At 38.4% G+C, this 23,930-nt stretch overlaps 1 protein-coding gene across 1 annotated transcript in view; it reads left to right on the top strand.

The window, feature by feature from the left end:
- The first annotated feature begins 11,281 nt into the window (after positions 1-11,281).
- The window catches only part of LOC150087054 (transcriptional regulator protein Pur-beta-like), a 459,340-nt gene continuing 446,691 nt past the window's right edge, over positions 11,282-23,930 (top strand). Inside the window, exon 1 of the mRNA XM_090372917.1 lies at positions 11,282-11,353. Coding sequence (XP_090229043.1) covers positions 11,311-11,353 — 43 coding nt within the window. The 5' untranslated portion in view covers positions 11,282-11,310. The remainder of the gene's footprint in view (positions 11,354-23,930) is intronic.

Genomic DNA, 23,930 nt, shown 5'->3' on the forward strand with positions numbered 1-23,930 from the left:
CATGACAGATGGACTAAGAAAATAACAGAATGTTACCCAAGAGGAGCTAGAAGAAAACCTGAAAAATAAAGGTGGAGATGGATAGATGAAATTCATGAGTTTTTGGGTAGTAAATGGATGGCCATTTCTCAAAACAGAAGGAACTGGAAAGGTGCTGGAGAGGCCTTCATCCTGCAGTGGATTGAAAATGGATGATGATGAGCCAAAACACGACCACCTAATATGATGTTGGTCCTCCATCTGCAGCCAAAACAGCTTGTACCCGGCGAGGCATGGATGCTGCAAGATTTCTAAATGTGTCTTGTGGTATCTGGTACCAACACATAACCAGCCGATCCTTTTAACTCCTGTAAGGTCCGTGGTTGAGATGCCACAGATCGGAGTTGCTGTTACGACACAAACCAGAGATGCTCGTTGGGAATAATGTCTGGAGTATTTGGAGTCCAGGCCTTCCTCATGTTCCACAAACCAATCTAGAACAATCCGGGCCGTGTGGCATGGCATATTATCCTGAAAGATGACACCGCCAGAGGAGATGACTTGCCATGAAAGTCTACTTGGTCACACCAAGTGGAAAAGGCTGGGTTTCGAATTTCGTCGATGACACGAGGAACTTTAATGGGCTTTCTTCACTCTGTGACTGAGTAGTCGGTCTTAGGCGTAGATAGCACGGTTTTACCCCCAGAAAAACAGACAAATCGACCATAGAACGCACGCGATTAACAAACATAAGACACCTTAAAAAATATATGTATACCTGTCTTGCAGTGGCACCGGAACTAACTGTCTATCTCCACCAATTGATACGTAGGAAAAAAAAAAAAAAAAAATCCCCTTAATCGCATTGGCCTGAAGTGTAAATGTGTATTTACCAGGCCTCTCTGCCATCAGGTGGCAGCCATCAACATGGGCAAATACCACTGGATGCTCGCTCTAGCACAAAGAGCCGAACCTCCGTCTACTCCTATGTCAGTTCTAACGTAGCACCAGAAAATGCCGCAGCCACCAGTCTTTGTGCAAAATCTCGTTCCCAGGTCGTCCACACCGAGAGCCAGCAAAAAAAAAAAAAAAAAAAAAAAAAAAAGAACATTCCCACACTGAGGGGAAAAATAAATAGATGGCAGCAATTCCGCTCATCAATTGCAATGTGCAGCCAGCATGCAGATTGCAACTGAGAGCCAACAAAAGAAAAAAAAACAATTTTAAATAAGTTAAATAATAAAAAAAAAAACCCTGGAATATAAATCCAAACTGAAGATAGTAATATCCCACCTACAGTTACCTGCAACTACAGGCCAGCAAAATAAATAAAAAAAAAATTTTTTTTTTCCTTTTCTTTTTTACTGCTCAGCAAGACCAGAAGTTGACATTACAAGGAAAGACATCTGTCTGCTTATTGAAGATCAATCTTGCAAGGCATTAAAATACCTTATTTTTGCGAGGTATAATTTTCCATTTCCAGGATTTTTTTATCCATTATTTAATCCAAATTAATGCAGCTTATAATTAAAAGATTTATGTCCTGTCATAAAATACGAGGTTTCCATTTCTGGAAACAAGGGTAATATGACCAGTCTCACTACTGCACCATCTGGCCTGCCACTGATCCATCAAAGCAGTCATTATCAATTTCTTAGCCTTAGTTATATCTAAATTATTAGTAATGTCTAAAAGTAAATCCAACCCCCTTTCTCAAAAGGAACAAAAAACTAAGCAGCATAGAGATCTAGGGGCATACAATCAGATATAACCTGAGCAGCATTAGTGGAATCAGTTCTACACATTTTAAACAAAGATATTATCATTTTCCTTTGTATAGACAATTTCTGTCTGAATTTCACAGTGAGAAATCCTGAATACCAAACATTAGCTCCATACATAATGATAGGCCTTGTAGCATAATACAAGTCTTCTTACTCGGGCCCCATTCCTTTCAACTAATAATAGATGAGGGAAAGTTTTTAATTTTTTCACCTAAATACTCTAAATGCTGCATAAATGTCAACTTACTCTCAATTAATATCTCTAGATGCTTTGTTGTCTTAACCTTAGGGATTTGATTCCCTTCAATTAATACTTTCGGAGGCCTTCCCACATCTAATCCACCTTTACATAACATCATTACAGTTTTACTAATAGATAGCTTTCACTTATGATCTGATGCCCAACAAACCAGATTATCCATTACAATAGCTGCCTTTGTCTCTAAATCCCATCTTGACATGCTATCAAAACCCAGCACCAAATCATCTGCAATTTTATGCATTGCATATCTGTGTTATGTAATCATAAATTCAATACGATGTTCCAGAAGGTTGGCCCCAAAATCCCTGGGGACAACCTCTGGAAATCTTCGAGTACACCAACTGCTGAAGCTCACCAAAACCTTCCTCCATGAAAATAATCTGACAAACATGTATATAGCAAGTGAGGACATTTCAACAAGCGCAAAGAATGAAGTATGCTTTCATGCCAGACATCAAAAGCTCCTTCAAAGTCTCCATAAATAACTAATACATATTTTCTATTTGAAGAGCCAACATAATCTTCAAGGTCCTTTAGTGCATCTTCAGCGGAACATTTTCGGTTTAAACTATATTTATACGGCAGTGTATAATTACGCTTAATAAACCAATAATTTAATCTAAGATATAACAATCTTTCAAAAATCTTAGACATATTTGGAAGTAAGGAGGTAGGAATATATGCTCTAGGCTCTGGCAAATCTTTGCCAGGTTTAGGTATCAACTTCAGCAAGGCAAACCTTCCAAAATCCAGCAAAGATACCAGCTAAATAACATTAAAAATCTCTAACATTAGATGTGGATAGATCTGAACCATTTTGAGTAATAGATTATTTTCAACAAGAACAATACCTGGAGTTTTATTGATGTTGATAACCGAGCAAACTTGTCTAAGATCATTAACTGTAAATAAAATATCCGCACCTGAACCAACATAATTTCACTTACCACACCTTATATGCAATTGATTTACTGTATCATCCCCCACATTATCATCTGGAAATAAACAGTTAACTATACCAGCAACTGTTCTCTCCCAGTCAGTTGTTTCACAACTGCCTGACTTAATAGTAGATAACAGGGGACTGATTTGCATCTTGTCAGTTATCAACTTATATACAAGGCCCCAGGGATCAGAGTTACCTGCCCCTGGGACCAAGTTTTTCCTTGATTCAGTTTTACTATTAAGTATTAATTTATGATAAGGTGCCCTCTTAATTTTATAGATTTCTTTATGATACATGGCTTCCTGCAATCCTCATGACCTATGACGCTTAGGTAGAGTGTATTTAGTGTCAAGCGGCACCAGGGGTTTCCCCCATCTCCGCTGACGCTTAGGTAGGTGGTAGACGTCAGATTACCCGGCATATGGATGACTGGACCTAGAGTATCCCAGCAGAACATCGCCAAAAGCACGACACCGCCGCCACCGTCTTGTTTTCGTCCCACGGTGCATCCAGGCACCATCACTTTCCCAGGTAAACGACGCACACGTGACCGGCAGTCCACATGGTGCAACAGGAAACGTGATTTATCGGACCAGACGACCTTCCAAGCACTCAAGGCCCAGTCTCGCGTGCCCATTGTCGGCGTTGTTGCATCGTGGTTAGCATGGGCACTCGGAGCGGCCTGAGGCTACACAGTCCCATTTTCAACAGGGTCCGATGTACTGTCTGTTGTGACACATTACTCCCGTCACCAGCATTCCAATTACCGGTGAGTTGCGCCACATTCGCCCTTCTGTTGCCATGTTCCGTCCGGAAGAGCCTGTATTCATGAGCCATGGCCGTTGAACACCTCGCTGGAGGTTCATGGGTTTTCCCTGCTTGGACCACTCTGGTAGGTACTGACCGTGAGCATCCCACCAGCCATGCCGTTTTGGATACGCTCTGACCCAGTCGTATGGCCATTACAATTTGACCTTTGTCAAACTCGCTTAAGTCTGCTGCTTTTTCCATCTGAAGAACAAGGGTAACACTGATTAACGGAGCTAGTATCAGATGTTTTTTAGACTGTATCCGGACCCGCGCCTTAGTTCACCTGCAGTTGCTTCGATTTGCATAACGACTCACTGGTCATAATGTTTTGGCTCATCGGTGTATATATATACACCGATCTGATGAGTATGGGCTTGGCACAACCAGTGTCCTGAGCTGGATATCGCCATTCTTCTGTTTCTTGGTGTTTCCCTTCTACTTCAATCTCTCTCAGGGTAATGCAGAAATTTTTTTTGGCTGGTGTAGCATAAGCCTCAGGCTTCCTTGCACCATATGGTTAATAATATAAAAAAGAAAATTAAATAAATTTTCAATTTACCAAAGTTAATGTAACTCCAAAACGAATATCGATATCCACCTCTACTTAAATAAAAAAAATTAGAACTGTCTGTCATGGCAATTCTCACTGTATGAATGATATGTAACCATGCCCCTTACCTGTATTTCTAGATTATTGTTCAGTCCAGTAAACCCCAGCTATTCGCGGGGTTACGTTCCTGAGACCGCGAATACTGAGTTATGGCGCCCATAGTAATAAAAGGGTTCCGTTTCAAAGTATGAAATATATAACAAAAACTAGTCTAAAATTTTGTCTGTATGTATTATGTGTATTTACCTACATAATACGACTATGTACATAGACAAACGTAGACAGTACATAGTAAAATACAAGCATAAGTCATCGAAATGAAAATAAGGAACAATTTATTAAATGTAATATGTATTAGACATTTTAAACAAACCTTTCAAAAACATATCAAGAACATGGGTTGCTAGGCGAAAAATAACTCATAATCGAAGTTTGTTTCTTCAGTTTTTTATTGAGCTCCTTTTGAATTTTCTCCTAAGGCAAGAGTAATTGTTCTCGGTCTCGTTTAAACTGATGCTTCTTTCCAAATTAGGATCCGTTTCCACCACCTTTTCTGAAAGTTGTATGGAGAGGCTAAAGATTTCGTTTAATGACTTACTGTTTAACTCTGGTCTAAATCGTCGAGAGCTTCCCCCTCAGGATCATTTTGGTTTTCATTTGACCTTGTTACTAATTCATCCAACACTTCTATTGTAAGTTCATCTGCATGAGTCTTAATAAGTTTCTGAATGTCTGTTGCATCGATGTTTTCAAAGCCCCCGCCTTCTATTCCCTGTGCGATTTCTACATATCGGCAACCAGTTCATTGACATTAGGGATTGTTTTAGCAACGTCCACTTCTGGCCACAATTCTCGCCAACACGCGGTAATTGTAGATGCATTTATCCCATCAACTGATGTCTTGATGTTGATCAGGCAATCTGCAATGTTATAATTTTTACAACTTTGGTTTACAGTTAAGTCTGACTCCCTTTCCATTTTTTCAATTAAGCCAGTAAAAGTTCTCCTAACATAGTAGGACTTAAACGCAGAAATCACACTGGTCTAGCAGCTGTAAAAGTGATGTGGTGTTGGGTGGCAAAAACACAATTTCAACGTTTGGGTGGTCAAATTCCAGACTGCTTGGATGTCCTGGCGCATTATCAATAAGAAGCAGAACTTTGCAAGGCAAAGATTTTGAAGCTAGGTAATTTTCCACCTCTCCCACAAAGCTATCATTAAACCACTCTCTAAAAAGTGTAATTGTTACCCATACTTTTTTATTGGACTTCCAATAAACTGGAAGATAACCTTTATTCTTTTCCTTCAAAGCACGTGGATTCTGCGATTTATACACGAGCATCGGTTTGATCATGTGTCCACTAGCGTTTTCACAAAACAAAAGAGTAAGCCTATCTTTGGAAGCTTTGAATCCAGGAGCAGATTTTTTATTTTGTGTTAAGTATGTTCTGGCTGGCATTCTCTTCCAAAACAACCCAGATTCGTCTGCATTGAACACCTCTTCGGGAACATATCCTTTGTCCGTAATTAATTTTTTTAGTTCAATGGGGAAACTTTCTGCAGCTATGAAATCCGCTGATGCAGAATCGCCTACAAGTGTCACGTTATGAAAGCAATATTGATTTTTAACGAACTGTGTACTGTGTGCATACAACAAAATGGGAACACATTGCCAGGGGACATGAGACTCATATACCCTTGATGTAACGTAAATTGCAACTTAATGCCCGCTTAAGCGTATAGGCTACTTTACTGACCAGGTCCTTTCCACGAAAGAGTACGAATTTCCGTGAATTTTGGAGACGTTCGCGAGGTGGGCCTTATTGATTAATTAAAAGTGTCAACAGACAGCTAACACAATTTTGTTTCTTAAAAATCGTTAAGATTCTAATTACATAATAAAATATATAAGTAGGAAAAAACTCTAAAAAGTCCGAAATGTTCAGAAATACATGTAATTCATTACGATTATTTGTTCCCAACCGAGCCCGTGCATATTCGCGTTACCCGGCCCGAAGGCTAGGTTGGCTCATGCAGACCACTACTGCCTACAATTCTCCTTTGCTGAGAAAGAGTTAATTGCTGACACTGGGCTCTTGCTTAGTGTGGGATCCACTCACTGGCTGGTGCCTTTACACATTCGAGGCAGGGGATAATATTTGTTTACCCTATCCTTCAGGTAGGATCTTACCTGAATACTCCTCTAGGGGTGGAACAGAAATTGCTGGCATTTGACTTTGACAAATGTGTGATCACACCTAATATTAGGCAATCTGACTTTGTGGGGCACCTGTTCATACTTTCTTCCTTTCCCAAAGCTGGGTGGGCTCCCCCAAATCAGGACACCTTTCCTTAACCCCTTCTTATATTTCTTAATCTGGAGGATGCCATCTTTCCTCACCCACTCTGCACCCCAACTTTTCATTTCGTCCAACCTCTTATTCCCTCACCTCTTCTGTCAAAGGATGCCTTTCTTCAGCATACTTCAGTTTTCCTTTACCATAACTCCAAGTCTTGAGGCTGTCACATCTTACTATCCTTTAATATATTTTTTTATAATTTTTTAATTAATTTTCTTATTTATTAATTTTTTATAGGCCCGCCCTGGGAAGCTTAGGAGACTCTGGTTGGCTACTGCCCTACTTTCTACTTTCTACTGCCCTAGCCCAGCTCCTTGTAGTGTCAGTAACTATTGGTCTGTGGTGCTCCACAGACCTTAGGCTGTGGTCAAGTGAACAACATAACCCACACTAAGCAAACACGAACATTAACATACACTATCTGGCCTTCACAGTAATGTTTTACTTCACAAGAGATCAAAATGCAGAGCTGTGAGAAATCACCTGTGACGCTTGTCAAATAACACTATGTCACTGCCCTTTAGAGTGTTGTCTTGAGTATAACAACATGTTTGGATCTTTCACTGGTGGGAGGCTTTGGCAGTTTTCATGCAACAGCAGTATAGGAAATCTTGAGCATGGTATGACGTTGATGCAACGTTCTTTATGATAGGTGGAGTTGGTACAATAGCTTTTCCATAGCTCCTTAGGCACGAGGAACCTTGCAAGAAGCTTCCTTTGTCACTCTTCTCTTTTCCCTAGACAAACTTAATTCAATGCCAAAACCAACAATAGGTATTAAGTGAGGGCTTGGGGTTTTTTAATACTGAAGTAGGGAAGGGATTTTTTCAATATCTGGGTCTCTCTCCAGTTTTACTTTTGGGGAACTTCTTCTGGGAATTCGTGGCAATCTTTTTTTCATATTAAACTGCTTGGAGGAGTAGCCCTGGGACCATGCCCTTGGCAACAGCATCTTCTTCGCCTCCTTCCTCATCTTGTTGATCTTGGCCTTGATATTTTTCTGGAGTCGGTGGCTTTGTTTTAGTTGCTTATTAAGAGGGAGCGTGTTTCGAGGGCCCTCATCATCAGTGTCATCAAGGTAACGGGCTTTTTTTCACTCCGTGGTTGACTTATTCAGTCTCAGGCGTAGATAGCAAGGTTTTTCCCCAGAAACTGAGATTTTTTAGTCCAGCAAAACAGGCAAATCGACCGCAGAACACATGAAATTTACAGACAAGGTACATATATGAGTATATATTCATCAAGCTGATCAACCTCTTGGATAGAGTAATTCTCCAGCTGTTCCATTATTTCTTCCTTGGGAGGAGATTTTGAAAACAGGCCTATTTAGTGGGTAGGAAAAGCAGTGATTTCACTTTTGTATGTTCCTCGTCCGAAGGTCCTGATCGGCTCATTCAATCACACAGCTGTCGGATTGAACGACTTGTTCAGACATCTTACTTATCTTAGTGGAGATCTTGAAGAACAGTCCTCTGTTTTGGTGGGGAAGTGAGAAGGATTGGGTTATTTTCACCGCGAGAATAATGTTGTGCTACACGACACAATGATTACTTAGATGCTTGTCCTATCGACCTAGAGAATCGCATTCATCCTGTCCATCAGTTCTTCAATAGAACTGCTTCCCTCAGGAAAATTAATCGGTTTTTAACAGGAGCTGTCTACAAGGTTCAGTTCTAGGGCCTGTGTTCTGGAATCTGTTTCTTAATCACTGGTTGAAGAGACACTTACCTCAGTTCCACAAAGTAGCTTATGCTGACGATTTAGTACTATGCACAGTCGGATATTTCTAGGCAGGTTCTACAGGAGAGATTTCAAGTTGTAGTGAATAATCTTGAAACATGTGCTGCTTTTTATAAGTTCACATTTTCTGAAAATAAAACAGTCATGATACTAATGAAGGGGAAGTTAAATTATGACAGACCGCCTCGATTGATAATTAACAACAAACAGATACCTTTGGTTTCTAGGGTGTAGTATTTAGGTGTACTTTTAGATAATGATGATAAAAATTTGTTTGGCACAATTGGATTACTTAAGTTTTAAGATGAAAAAGTTTACCGTCTCTGTAATTCGTTTTACTATGTCGGATTGGGCACTTGGAAAGCGAGTTACCAATGTATATTGTAATGCTTTTTTTACCTCTTGTTACTTATGCTGCATCTATCTGGTGTAAACGCATAGAAAATATTAAGTTTTGTAAAAAACTAAGTTCCCTTCAAAGAATTATGTTGTTGACAATATTAAAAGTTTGTAAAACGGTGTTTACATTGCTATGCAGGTTATTGCTGGGTCTTTGGATTGTATATTGTATTTTGGTCTCTTTGTTATTTTTTTAAGGAAAAGTAAACAAATATCGTTTATGGATTTATCTGATGATTACTGGTAATATTAAAAAGGAAAAAGAGTAAATATTTAAGAGATTACTTGCCTTAAGGCAAGAACGTTGGGATTCAAGGTTCACTGTAGCACTGTGGTAGAACAGTAAAGCGGAGAACGAAAAAGATCAAGGGTACTTCCATCGTGAAGTTCATACTTTCTCCATCGCCAAAAAGTCTGTCTAATACTGCTTTTAAATTTACCAACTATCAACCTGGATCTCATGAGGTAAACTTCAGTAGATCCAAACTTCTGTTACTTCCCAATATTTTGTATATCTGCTCACCGATTCTTTTCTCTATTACCAATTACATTTCATTCTACCAATTTACTTCAGAGGTTTAAATAAATCCAGTTCCTTATAATATGCCTGTCCTTCGCTTTACTGTCCTACCACTAAGGCTGTGTGGCTTCAGTATATTGCCTCTCAATTGCGTTTCTTCAAAGGCGATTTTCCTGTTGGCTGATAAAAACCCAAATTTCAGAGAGAAACCATGCAACCTTCGCCTGAGACCGACTAACTCTGCTATAGTGTGAAAATAGCTCATAAAAATTCTTCGCCTATGGGATTCAAACTCCACCTGGTCTGTGGAGTTGTTGTCATATCCACTAGGGTGGATCATGAGATGTCTAGTTGCCAATATATCTATTTTGCCCTATCTTAGCCTTTTTTTTTATACAGACATCAATTGGCACCTCTTAGCACTAGTTTACTTCTCTGAAGATTTTATGATTCTACGTCTCTTTTCCAGTCTGGCCTCCAATGTTGAACAAAAAATTCTAAGTGCAGTGTCCCCTTCGGCCAGTGGTTCTCAATCTTTTGGGCCGAGGATCTCCTTGGACTTCGGAAAGGTCCTCAGGTACCACCTAAAATAATCGCTACTCTTAAAATTTCAAACTAAAAAAAAATTAAGTGTTATTTAGATTCAAAATTAAAAATAGATTTACTCAATGAATCTAATGAGAGACCTGCTGCGACAGATTTTCAGCAATTTTTTTGAAATTAGATGTAAAAGCTAATAATTGGCAGCGACTCTGTCGAAGCGTTCACGTCTGTTTCACTTTTTTGATATTGGGTCACAATATTTTTCAAACTCACGTTCACATAAATAAGACATCACAAATGGTAAACGTTGAGGAACTGCTTTGTCTGCTATATTAAGGAAAGAATCCAACAAACATTGGTGTTCATGTAAGTATACATGTACCTGCTCTTACTTTTAGTTACCTTAACACGATGTGTTAAGGTAACTAAAAGTAAGATAAGTAAGTAAGTTAAATAAGCTAAAAAATAAGATAAAAAAGTAAGTTAAATAAGCATGCACTTATTTGTTCCATGATGACTCCCACCAGTCCCTGAAACCCTCGGCACCCATCCTCCAAGTCTCTGCTCATTCTGCCCTTGGCGATGGTATGTTCTAGTTTAACGTTATTTTATTAAGTTAATAATTTGCGAAAACCTTTTTTTTTTTGTAACAAATTGTTACAAAAAAAAAAAAAAGACAATGTGTGAGATGGAGGAGGGAATGTCATATTCGTAGCTGCGCTTTAGGCGCATCAATGACCTAAACCATATCTTGCCTGTATCCTCTGAAAGATTTTCTTTACTAGACGAAAAAAAAAAAAAAAACAAATTCTTAAGTTTCGTGAGAAAAAACATTGCTACCCTCGCTGAAATCGACTAATTTTCTCATTTTTAAATCAGGTGAAGTAGCATGTTTTGTTTTGTTTTTTTTTTGGAGAAAGATTTGTTATTTTCATTTGTTATCATACCAGTATAGGAGATATTATTTAAAACTGTTTCGTGAAGTTGGTGCAAACTTTCTTTCCCCCTCACCTCAGTAATGAATCTTACTTACTGTTTTGTCCGGGTTCCTTTCCGTGCAGTACGCAATTTGTGAATAGTCCCTTAGGGATGTGGACCTCTATAAATTGGGGGCCCCCTCTTCTCGCAGCTTTTTAGTTCTTTGTTAAATATTTCTCTGCCTGATACTTCAACAATTATCCAATACTAAATCACGTTCCGAACTCTAATCGCTGTCTACAATTTGGGGTATCCCAGAATCTAATTTGTGGAAGACAGTTGCCTAGAAATAGTTTATCGTTTCCTTATTCGCTAAAATATGATACTCAATAGTTGTTATTGGGAACGAGGTTAGAGATAGCTTTCGTGGAAGGCCACCATGTCGGATCGTGAGAGTGGGGATGATCAGCATCCTGCGCAAAGTATGTACGGTTAGCTGTTTGTTTTGTTCAAAGAAAACATTTGTATATTTTGAATAAGTTTAGCAGTGCCTTATGTCATCGGTAGCGTACGCGAAACATAAATATGTCTTATGGAGTTTCTTCGTACCTCATACTTAAGCCTAGTTTACTTCTAAACATGGCGTGTTTGTTTTTTGGTATCCGTCGTCTCGTACATTTCATTATCATGTTCGAAGAATTTGTTTCCTAAAATATATTTATAATTAGACGAGTATATTTTAAAAAAAATCTGAAGTTTGTTCTTTTGTCTTGAGGACTTTTTTGAGATGGAACTGCCGAATAAGAATTATCTATTTCATTTGATCTTTTAGTTTAACACGGTTTCAGTGTGTACATGCGGTTTGTAGGCCTTTTAATTTTGTTATGTAGTCCTTATTAGCAAAAAGTTGTTTTGAATTTGCGGATTTTTAAGCTGTTCGCCTATTCAAACACATGCATCGAGTGACTGATTTTTAATATTTCGTGATCCATTTTGTATTGAGATTATTACACTACATTGTATATAATTTGAAATATGTCTTAAATAATATCACTCTTAAGTAAGTTACGTAAAACATTGTAGAAAATGGTGAAATGAATATTTAGTCCTGTTTTTTTTTGGTATAATTTTGTTAACATATATTGCATTGTTATTACTATTGCGTTTTCTCCCTCCCAGTTTATATGCGGTCGTGAAAATAAAACTTACATCGACTTGTGAAGCAACTAACCTTATTTTATGTGTTTATTGTTTAGTATCCGTTCCCCCGCTTTTTTTTTTTTTTTTTGGAATTTACAAATTACCTTATTGCAACTTCTGTCCAATGCTGTTCATGTCCTAAAAGAAAAAAAAAAAGTAATTAACGAAATTAAAATCAAAGGTTGACTTGTAAAACGCGACAGTATTATGCATTAAATTATAGGTTAACTTAGGCATTTTTTTGTGCTACAATATATCTTTGTTTTTCAAACAAACAATGACAGTTAGTTTATCAGTAGTTAGAGATAAAAAAAAAATTTTAGTGGTTATTATTATTATTATTATTATTTTTTCTTCTAAGTCTGCAGCGTTCAAAAAAAAAAAAAAAATGAAGTTTTTTTAAAAATTCAAATTTAAAAGTTTTTAAGTTATTGTATTATGTGAGACAAGATGCAACTTCTTATAAAAAAAAAGTAATGCGAACCTTAGAAGGAAAAAAATAATAATAACCACCAAAAAAAAAATAATTTTTTATCTGTTACAAAATTGAGAACCTAATATTCCATTAAAGATGGTTCTTTAAGAATACTCTTAAATAAACTTTAAACAAACTTGAGGTTACCTGTCTTTTTTGAAACAGATACTGTTGAAAAAAAATTCACACACACACAGATTTAAATCAACTTGTGCTAATGAAAACATTCTTTTGTAAAAAACTGCTGACCAGGAAATATCTGTTTAATCAGTGGTTAAAATAAAAAAAAAAAAAAAATTATGAAGTAACACTGGCCAAGATAATATATGCACTAGGCAGCTAATGTGTATGTAACATTATTGATGCATATGACAAATAGGAACATCAAATAGAATGGAATGCCTTTCTGGTTATTAAGCTGTTTATTAGCAAAGGTTACATCTGTAAATTTTATGCAGGTTGTTATATGAAGATATTCACTGTCAAAAAAATAAAACTAAAAGAACCCAGAATTCTTAAAAATTATGTTAACCTAATCTTTTTATAAGTCCACAAAAAAAATATATTTCAATCCACCATTCATAGAGGTACAAACAAAAGTTATTTTTGCACACAGCAGTATATTAAAAAAATATATATAAAACCATAATCAGTTCTGCCCATTCTTACACAAAAAACATACAGCAATCCCTTAGGATAATCCATATTTAAGAGAAATGTGAAAACTACTTCCATTTTAAAACCAAATTGTTACTTCCAAATACATACACAATAAAAATATATATACAACAAAAGCAAACAGCTCTGTCTAAGAGTAACATTTTATTAATTCTCTTTCTCTTGTGCCCTCAATGGAAGAAATACACTTTTTTGGCATCTGGGAGACACTTTTTTTTTTTGTTTTAATAATAAATTAATTTTATTCTTAGTTTTTTTTTTTTTTTGCTGAATCGAGAACTGTATTGTATTAATTATGATTTGCGAAACCCAGTTATGAAATATAAAATAAAAATAAATGAGAGAAACTAATAATAATGTTTTTGCAGTTACTCTCCCCCAAATTGAAGCACATGCTCACCTGGCATCTGGGAGATGCCACATGAACGACTGTGTTTTTGCCAGTGAATTGTAATTAGCTGGTAATGCCAAATCTCTGTGGTAAGATTAGAAGCTTTCACAGATATGGGGAGTTGGGTATAAAAAGATAGATGTCATTCACCTGGCATCTGTTAAGCATCAAACAAACAATTTATTTCTTTTAATTCATAGTACATTGAAATGAAAACAGAAAATACTGTATAATCATTTAGAGAATATTGGCAGGGAAATGTACATGTGCGGATTTAATTTCATTTCCAAATTATTATATTGTTTTATTAAAATACTCCTATATCAGCTTATTAAAAAAAATAAAAGTTGCATATGTTAGATGTCAAATTAGCAGCAGAGGGTTAAACAACATAAGAAAAAATACTATCTAATAAAGAAAATTAACACAAAATGTGCGCAAGGGCAGAACAAATTTTGATTCATCATGTTTCGCTGAATTCCATATGAGCTCCTCTTTTGTGGTGGAAAATTATTAGTTATTAAAAAAAATTTTATGCACACATTTTATTATATCACTAAACTCATATGCAACTAGCCAAAATTTCTTATGAATCAAGCTTTAGAATACAAAGTTTATAGTTGATAAGATGTTCAGTTGTGTACAATCATAGTCAGTTGCTGCCAAACCAAACAGTGCCACTAGTAAAACTAGGTAATTGCCTAGAGTGCCATCATCCAGCAGCACCACAAATTCTGATGAAATCAAGTGTAAAATTATCCAATCCATGTAAAAATATGAAAAATCAACTGAATGAAGTGTGTATGGGTGGGGGGGAAGCTAGGGAAAAATTATTGCTTAGATTGTTTTATTAGACCACTCCTATATCAGTTTACCAAACTTACTAGGAATGTACCTCTAAGGAGCTCAGGGTTGATACAAAGGTATTCAACACCATAGGTGTTGAATACCTTTGTGTCAACCCTGAGCCCAAACAGTCCAATCCAAAAAATAAAACAAAAAAAAAATTAAGCTTGCAATTTTTTTGTTTATATACCAAAGTGATAAAATCTCTATAATTAATGTTTTGCACTCAAGCAAGCAAGCACGCACACATTTTCATACTTGCAAAATCTTTTGCCCCCCCCTTTCTCCAGATAAGTGTGTTCTGTTTAATTAATTAATTTGGATAAGCTTAACATCTCTTTCTTTTAAAATTCAGGGAAATAAACATCCCAACATAAAGAATATGGAAAATATAAGATATACCATTCCATATTTTCAGTAACAGAATTAAATTATAATAATAAATAAATAAATGAAATTATGGTTTTATGTAAATAATTAAATAAATGAAATCATAGTTGTATTATAATATTATTTTAATTATAAAATAAGTAATATGGTTATTAAATTATATGGAGTTAGGAGGACTATCCTGTCCTCTGTTATATATTTTTTTAGCAGCCAGCAGGACCTAAACTGTTCAGTTAATGCAATGGTTTTAATACTCACACCAGAACAAACAAGTTTCCCAGATATTTCAAACAAAAGTTTGAAAGTAGTGCAAAACCATCCTTTTCTTTTCTTACTTTCAAACAAAAAGGATGTTGCCAAAAAGTTATTTAAAGGATTTATTTAAATCACGAGACAGTGACTAAATAGCAGATTAATCTTTTGACATTTTCATTACGTTGCCAAAAGGCTAATCTGCTAATTTCAAATATTTTTCTCCGAAAATAGTATAGTATAGCTTTGTGTTATGTTGTTCTTCTGGTCTACCTCTCAGTGGTCTGGATAGTAACTGGGGGTTGGTGGTGTTCAATGGGCCCCTTAGCCAAGGGGCCTATGGAACACCACCAACTACCAGTTATCATCCAGACTAATGGGAATCAGACCAGGAGGTAGGGACTTGAAACTCTGGCAGGGCCAATCCCAGAGTTGCCTGAGCTTTCCAGAGGAGTCCATTTAAAAAAAAAAAAAAATTGAAAGGAGCATTAGGAAATAGTCAGACAGAGGAGGAAAGGGGAATAAACAGTTGATAAAGTGACCGAGACCAAGTGAAGCTGTGAAAGAGGATGAGGGACCCATAGTGAAGAGGCATGAGGAGTAGTGTTTTTTTTTTTTTTTTTTTTTTATGTGAACCCCAAACACGAGAGGTATTAGAACCTATAGTACTTAGTACCGTGCTTGGGTTGGAGGTTGAGAAGACGAAAGAAGATATTTGTTGACATTGGACTTGAACTTCTGTAGATTGTAATTTTCAGGAAATACGTATGAAGGAAGGTTGTTCCAGAAAACGGCAGATGAATGAATAAATGAGGAAGATGAAAAGTTTGTTCTGTGAGTTTGAAGTTGGACAATAAATGGATGTTGGCTGGTGGCGGCACGTGTTCGGACTGTTCTGAAAGAGAGAGTGGGAATTATAGAAGCCAATTCAGAAGAACAGTGCCCATGGAAATATCTGTAGAAGAGGCATGCAGCAGAAACAGTACGTCTATGAGAAAGCGAGTGGAGAGACTCTGTTAGAGATGAATCATTAATTAACCTAACTGCCCTCTTCTGAATGGAATCAAGAAGCCTGAGAGAGGTTTTGGGGGCACCACCCCAAATGTGGGAACAATATTCCATGGCAGGACGGATTTGCGATTTATACAGAGTGAGCAGCTGTTTGGAAGAAAAGTAACGCCGAGAGCGAAAGGAGGCAATATTTGTAATGTGCTTGTGCCAAGAGAGATTAGAAGTCAGGGTAATCCCCAAAAGAGATATATCCTTTTGCCTAGAAATTGGAGTGTCACTAAAGACAAGCATAGGAGCAGAAGAATCCTTTTTGCGAGATATAAGACAAGACTGAGTTTTAGAAGGGTTGAAATCAACTAAGTTGTCTTTGCCCCACTGGAGAATTACCTGAAGATCGGCATTTAAGGAATTGGTAGCAGATTTTCGAGAAGTTGAAGCTGATTGAGCAGGGCAAGGTTTCTCAAAATGGAAAGTTGAATGCAATGTGCTATCATCGGCAAAACTATGGATAGGATTTCCAGTCAATGGAAGAAGGTCATTGATATACAAGAGGAAAAGAGTGGGGGAAAGAACTGAACCTTGGGGGACACCGGCATTAGTGGAGAAGTTAGAAGACAGAGAGCCATCTACCATCACCCTCAGTGAGCGATCAGAGAGAAAACTGGATAACCAATTACTAAAAACAGTTGGCAAACCATAAGATGGAAGCTTGTTTAGAAGACCTTTATGCCAAACACGATCGAAAGCCTTTGAGATGTCAAGAGCAACTACTTGTGTTTCACCGAACCTTTCCATTGAAGTAGTCCATAAATGGGTAACATAAGCCAGAATATCACCAGTAGATTGACACTGACGGAATCCATACTGGTGATCGTTGATCAGATGGAAGGTTTCTAGGTAGTTTAAGAGTTGGTGGTTCATTGATTTCTCCATTACTTTAGAAAGAGTAGAAGTAATTGCAATGGGACGATAATTGGATGGGAGGGATTTGTCACCCTTTTTAGGAACTGGCTGGATATGAGCAAATTTCCAAGCAGAAGGAAAAACACCTTTGGAATAAGAAAGTGAAAAAAGGCGGCAAAGAATAGGAGTAAGTTCAGGAGCACAGATTTTGAGAACAAGTGGAGAAATACCATCAGGACCTGGAGCTTTCTTAGCATCAAGATTCATCAAAATCCTTCTGATATCCTTTTGACGGAAGACCACAGGAGGCATTGAATGGAGCGTGTTGGGAATGGTGGGAGGTGTTTTACCAAGTTCATTAATACACGAGCTGGAAGAAAAATGGGATGCTAGCAGGTCAGCTTTATCCTTGGCTGAAGTGACAACAGAACCATCTGGTTTGGACAGAGGTGGAAGCAGAGATGGGCAAAAGTTGCGGCCAATAGCTTTGGCAAGAGACCAGAATGCTCGGCTACCATTAGGGCAAGAAGCAAGTTTTCTACTCTTAGCCTGTTCAAACTCTAGTTTGGACTGATTAATAACTGCTTTACAATTGTTGCGAGCTTTGGTGTAGGCAGAAAATGAAACTGAAGAATTAGAAACAAGCCAATTACGATATGCAACATTCTTCTCTTGAACAGCCTTAGCACATTTATTGGAAAACCAAGGTTTAGATAAAGGACGAGATTTTAAAGTGGAGTGTGGGATAAAGGATTCCATTCCTGCAAGAATAATTTCACTGACACGATCTGAGCAAACGTTGACATCAGGAGTTTTGAAACAGTAATCCGACCAAGGAAAAGAAGAAAAGAAGTCTCGCAGGTCATCCCATTTTGCATTCTTGTAATGCCAAACAACACGAGGTTGGGAATAGCCATGAGATAAAGGTTCCATTGGAGAAGTGACAATCACCAAGTTGTGATCTGAAGTGCCTAAAGGACCTCTCACTTCGACCGTGTACTTAGAAGGGTTGTTTGTGAGAAAAAGATCAAGTGTATTGGCTGTATGATTCGGATTGTCCGGTATTCTTGTAGGTAAATGAACAATCTGTGCTAGGTCATTAGTAATTGCAAAAGCCTCAGCATCTCGACCTGCTGGGTCGGTGTGACTAGTTGTGAACATTAAAATCACCAAGGAAAATTACCTCACTGTTAGGAAAGTTGGACCTTAGAAAGTCAAGTTGCAACGAGAGGAAGTCAAAGAGCTCCAAGTGATTAGTGGAGTTGGGAGAACGGTAGAGACAACAGATGAATTTGACACAATGAGGTAGAGAGATTTTAAGCCAGAGAAGATCAAAGAGAGGAGATTCCAAATTGCCAAGTCTCTGACAGGGAATATCAGAACGGACATATGCACAAGTACCACCTTTGAGGCGAAAGGAATCATACAGCGAATAATTTGGGCATCTGAGATGAGCAGTAGTTGAATCAACCGATAACTGAGATTCTGTCAGAAAAAGTACATGGCGTTTGGCAGACTGCAAGTGGAAATGGACATCGTTGAGATTAGAATTGAGACCACGTATATTTGTGAAATGAATTAGGAAGTCCTTGGGAGGTTTAGATCTTTTCGCAGATAAGCTTGTTCTATTAGTTTTACAATTCATGGTGAATTCAATAGTAAGAAAAAGTGGGTGGGACATGCTGTATGAAGTAATGAAATTTTTGGATATGGCGTACATGTGGTAAGAATATACCCAGATCCTTGACATAACGTGGCCTCGACAATGCTCCCCGCATACACACTACTCGGACTCCCTCCAGTCACTATCTGGCAGAGTAGAGGTAGCAAGATTATACACTAGCTGATCCGGAAGCCTCCTAGAGAGTTACCAATAGGTTCGGTCCGGTGTACTAACTAGCGGCCGGCCTGCGAAAACCGTTTTAGAGCTGTACCCTCGAAATGTAAGGAATATTGGATCTCGCCACGACGTTCATCATAACCTCAAAAGTCATCAATCATACTGCATGATGGAAGAGATAGGGAAGGGTTGACCGGAACTTAGCTCTAGAGACTAAACATGGGTTCCACCACTTCAAGCCTCCAATGAGCAAAGTGGTGGTATTTCACCGGTTGATGAGAGTCATCTACCACCTAGTACTGCCTGGTAACATAGAGGGGCGACATTCCTCCATGTGGTGTGGGCGCCACACCTCGACCCCTGCTTACGTTGGTTCACACCTGGGTGGTCACCCACCATGTGCTTGTGCATGGAGGTTATACCCAGGATTACTAACAGTCCCACCATCGTGGAGGTGCAAGCAGAGGATTTGGCTGTCACAGACCGTCCGGACTTTGCCGAAATTGGGTCCACTTGGCTTGCGTGTCACCCGAATATCAGTTCCATCAGCGTTTTAGACTCCCAGGTAGCAAGTACAGCTTGTCTGGCATACCTGAGAGAATGTCTGTGACAACCTCAAGGACCAAACTTGGCAACTGCAGTGTCCCCTGCAGTTGCCAAGAAGCATCATGTGCTGGGTAGGGTACTTGAAGTGAAACGTTGACAGGCATCAGTGTCAGAGGTCCAACATAGTGAAGTGAAAGACTCTTCCACATTGCAATGTGAGCAGGTCTGGCAAAGGCCGGGGTCAGGTCAAGTCATGGGGAAAGACGAATCTGCTGAAGTCAGATCTGGTGGAAAGGCAGTTGTAACCGAGAGGAGGTCAGGTCTGGTGGTGAAGAAGTGAGCTTCGGGTAGTGTTTGATGTGTTGAGTAGAAGGGAGTCCATGCTGGCAGTGGAGGTGCCAATTTGAACTAGATGGTGGGTGGTGCAATATAGGTGAGGTTTCAGAGGATGGTCCTATGACTTGTGAAAGCTTCCTGGGCAAAGTGAGAGAATGCTGAGTTTCTGTTGTCCTGTTCTAGAATGAAATCACCTTCACTCACATCTGTATGGAAGGATGTGAGTGAGGCGTTAAGTTGGACTCAAAAGGCTTCATACAGTGGGCAATGATAGAGGATGTGCTCCCAGTCCTCTGGGGAGCCACAAATGCAAAGTGGGTTGTCAGTGATGCCAAGACTTGCCAGCTTGGATTTGAGTGAGCTATAGTCTGTGATAAGGAAGGTGACAGAGGGAGGAGGTGGCTTGGGACTGGTGATGGAGATTGGGGCAAGACCCTATGGGTAATAATGCCCTTCGGAGGTCATCCCAGGGGGGTTGCCAAAGGTGGTACAGATGGGTGGATAGTCTCTTGTTTGAGGTTGTTTGTGTCGTAATTCAGGATAGTGTGGGTGGATTTCCTCAATTTATAGCAGAGGCTATGGTGGGTGACCCCCCCCCCCCCAATCCAGGAGAAGAGTGCCAGCTAAGACCTGGAGAGAAGGATGTGAGTGAGTACCGAAGGAGTACTGATGGTATAATACACTCTGGAGATGGCTAGAAGCATGGTGCATTTAATTGACTGGAGCTTTTGAGTGTTCCTTGCAAGTGAAGCCATGGTGAACCATGTACCTGCACAATAACATGACAAACAAACTATGGGGAGGAAGGTGACTATAAAATAGGGAAAGGGGCCAGCCACGAAGCCCCAATCAGTGCATGAGATCTGCCTGAACATTGCAGTGTATTTTCTGACTTCAGAGCTGAGGTACTGGAGATGTGTATGAAAGGAAAGCTTGGGGTCTGTCATGATGCCAAGATACTTGAGGTTGGTTACAATTCGGATGGAGGTGGAGTCAATTTTGATGGTGGAAAGACAATCAATAAATAGAAGGCCAGTGACAGGGAGTGATTTAGAAGATAATGTGGATGACTTGTGTAAGGAAAAAGCACCATAAATTGACAAAGTGCTTGACAACATTAGTGAAGTGATGGCATGGTTAGAACATTAGGGTAATGGCGAACACCTTCATTTATTGCATCAGACCACTATTAAGAATTATGTACTGAAAAAATGCTGTCATCAGTTCTGGCTAACTAAATTACATGTATTTTAGTCTTTATACTCATGAAACATTTGTAAATAAAGTATTTATTTACTAAGCAAAGTGTGTTTATGTTAAACTGTGTAAAAAATGGTAAAATTTTTTGGCTATAATGTGCTTCGCAAGCACAATTATCCAAGTTGTCGCCCGACACCCACATTATATCGAGATTGTACTGTATTCCCCAAAAATTACAGCCTATAGAAATTTAAGTGAAATGGCAACAAGTATCTTCTGTCCTTTGAGAATTCATCTCGTGCAGTATTAGGTTCTAATATCTTTTGTGCTTGGGATTTTCATTAAAAAAAAACTTGTGGCCCTTGTTGTGGAATAATTTATAACAGTGGAAATTTCAGATTCATTTGTTTTACTAAGCCCTCCCAGATCCTTATTGACTTCAATCAGGTCCCTCCTAAGGGGTTATGGTTGCCAAGCTCTGTACCCCACATTTTCAAAATCATATAGGTACCATTTTGCAGAGATGACTTAGCATGTTGTTGTTGATTTTTTTTTTTTTTAAATTATTTTGGAAATATTTGAGGTAAGTGCAACAAAATAGTAATTGGAAGAGAAGAATTCACCTTTGTTTTTTTTAGGTCTTGTCTAAGAGAATGTAAAAAGGCAACATAAAACGAGACTTAATTCTGGTGTACAGACTTTAATACCAAGTGGGGAAATGCCATGTGGAGATTTTTTGCTATTAATATGGGCGCCTCCGTAGCCAGGTGGGAAGGAGCAGCAGTGCGTACCACACGCTTCTTGATTAGACCGGGGTTCAAGCCCGTCACCACCAAATACGGAGGATGCGCAAAGGTCAGGGAATGACCACCGCATATCCCGAAGCAATATGGCCTTAGTTGCTAATGCTCCTAAAAACTAAAAAATAACAAATAACAAGCTATTAATATGATTCAGGATTTTTCTAATATTTTGTTGAGAGAATTATGGGAGATGTTGAATGGAATGTATCAATATGATTTGGAGGGGATTTATCAAAATAATCAGTAAAAGAGTTAAAGTTTAATGCTAATTCTTCACAAGCAAAAGTTACGATGAATGAGTATGCCACAGAAAAGGATATAATCATTGAAGGAGCAGAAATTGAAAAGGTCGATTCATACACTCATCTTAGACAAGTCATTAGCTGTAATAACGATAAATGGCTGGAAGTCAAGAGAAGAATAAATTTCGGATGGATAGAATTCAGGAAATATAGTTGCATATCGAGGAGCAATATCCCAATTTGCCTGAAACGTAAAATTATGAACCAGTGTATACTCCCCACCATGATTTATAGAAGTGAAACTTGGGCACTCACCAAAAGAATGGAAGAGAAGCTGAAAACTACACAGCGAAGGATGGAACGAATTATATTAGGAATTAGACTGTTGGATAAGAAGAGAAACATGGATTAGGCAGCAAACTCAAGTAAAGGACATTCTTATTAAAACTAAAGAACTGAAATGGACTTGGACAGGACACAGCTCGAAGAAATAATGAGAGATGGACTAAGAAAATAACAGAACGGTACCAAAAAAGAACTAAAAGAAAACCTGGAAAACAACAATGGAGATGGAAAGATGAAATTGACGGGTTCGTAAATGGATAGCCATTGCACAAAACAGAAGGAACTGGAAAGTTGCTGGAGAGGCCTTCATGCTGCAGTGTATTGAGAATGGCTGATGATGATGCTAATTCTTCAGCCTTATCTTTATATGGAGATGCAATCAAAGGATATGAGAGAAAATATTTGGATGGAAAGAAGTTGCAGTCATTAGATTTGGCAAAAAAAAAAAAAAAAAGTGGTGGTGTGGGGCTTGACTACCATGTGGACAAAAAGACAGTTTCCTATTCCTAGCATTTTCAGATTTGAGTTTGTGTTGATTAATAATTTCTTTACAGTTTTTGTGATCTTTGGTAACAGCAGAAAATCAATCTAGAGATTTAGATACAACTGAATCTTGAAGAGACCCCCCCTCCACGTAATAAGGAAAATGACCCCTAGGTTCTTTTTCAGTTACCTTGAATTTGGTACTGTCCAAATGGTATTTTTTCTGGGATTACTGCCACCCAAATGCTGTACTTTGTATTTATCATTGATAAACACCAGTTATCATTTTTCAGACAGTTTACCTCATTTATCTAGGTATTTTTGAAGTAGCATGTCCTGGTTAATGTCATTATTCCCTGCACCATCATTTTTATCTTAGACATCAAACTTGAAATATCAATATCATTAATAAATATAAAAATAAGTAAAATGCATTAGTAGAGGCATTTGATGCAAGAAAGAAAGCTTATGCAGCATCAGCCAAAAAAAAAGAAAAAAAAAAAAAAAAAAACCACTTCCACTTCACCCCTCTGTTCGTTCAAAATACCTGTCCAGCTGAGCCTTAAACTTATTTAGGCTATCAACCTCCACAACAAGGGATGGAAGTCTGTTCCACCAACCAACCAACCACCCGCTGGCTAAAGGCAAATTTCCGCACGTCTGTCCTACATCTGTCTTTCCTCAATTTGAATTTATGCCCTGTCAGGTGATTATTCTGAGCTAGAGAAAGAATCCCATCAGCATTGACCATGCTCAAACCATTCAAGGCTTTATACACCTCTATCAGATCACCTCGCTAGTGCCTAGTCTCCAGACACTGTAATTTGCAAAACTTAAGCCTTTCTTCGTAAGAGCACCCCTTTGTTCCATTCACTAATCTTGTTGCCCTTCTCTGTACTCGTTCCAGCAACTCTACATCCTTCTTGAAATGAGGCCTCCAGACCTGTATACAGTACTCTAGGTGTGGCCTGACCATTGCCTTATACAAGGGAATAATCACCTCCTTATCCCTGCTGGAAAAATTCCTGTATATCATTGACAGTACTCCATGAGCTACTCTTGCAGCCCGTCTGCACTGCTCAGAGAACTTCATATCTGCCTGCACAACCACCCCCAAG

Source organism: Mastigoproctus giganteus, chromosome 4 (assembly GCF_048544385.1).
Source record: "Mastigoproctus giganteus isolate SK-2022 chromosome 4, ASM4854438v1, whole genome shotgun sequence".
In the NCBI taxonomy this organism is placed as follows: Eukaryota; Metazoa; Arthropoda; class Arachnida; order Uropygi; family Thelyphonidae; genus Mastigoproctus; species Mastigoproctus giganteus.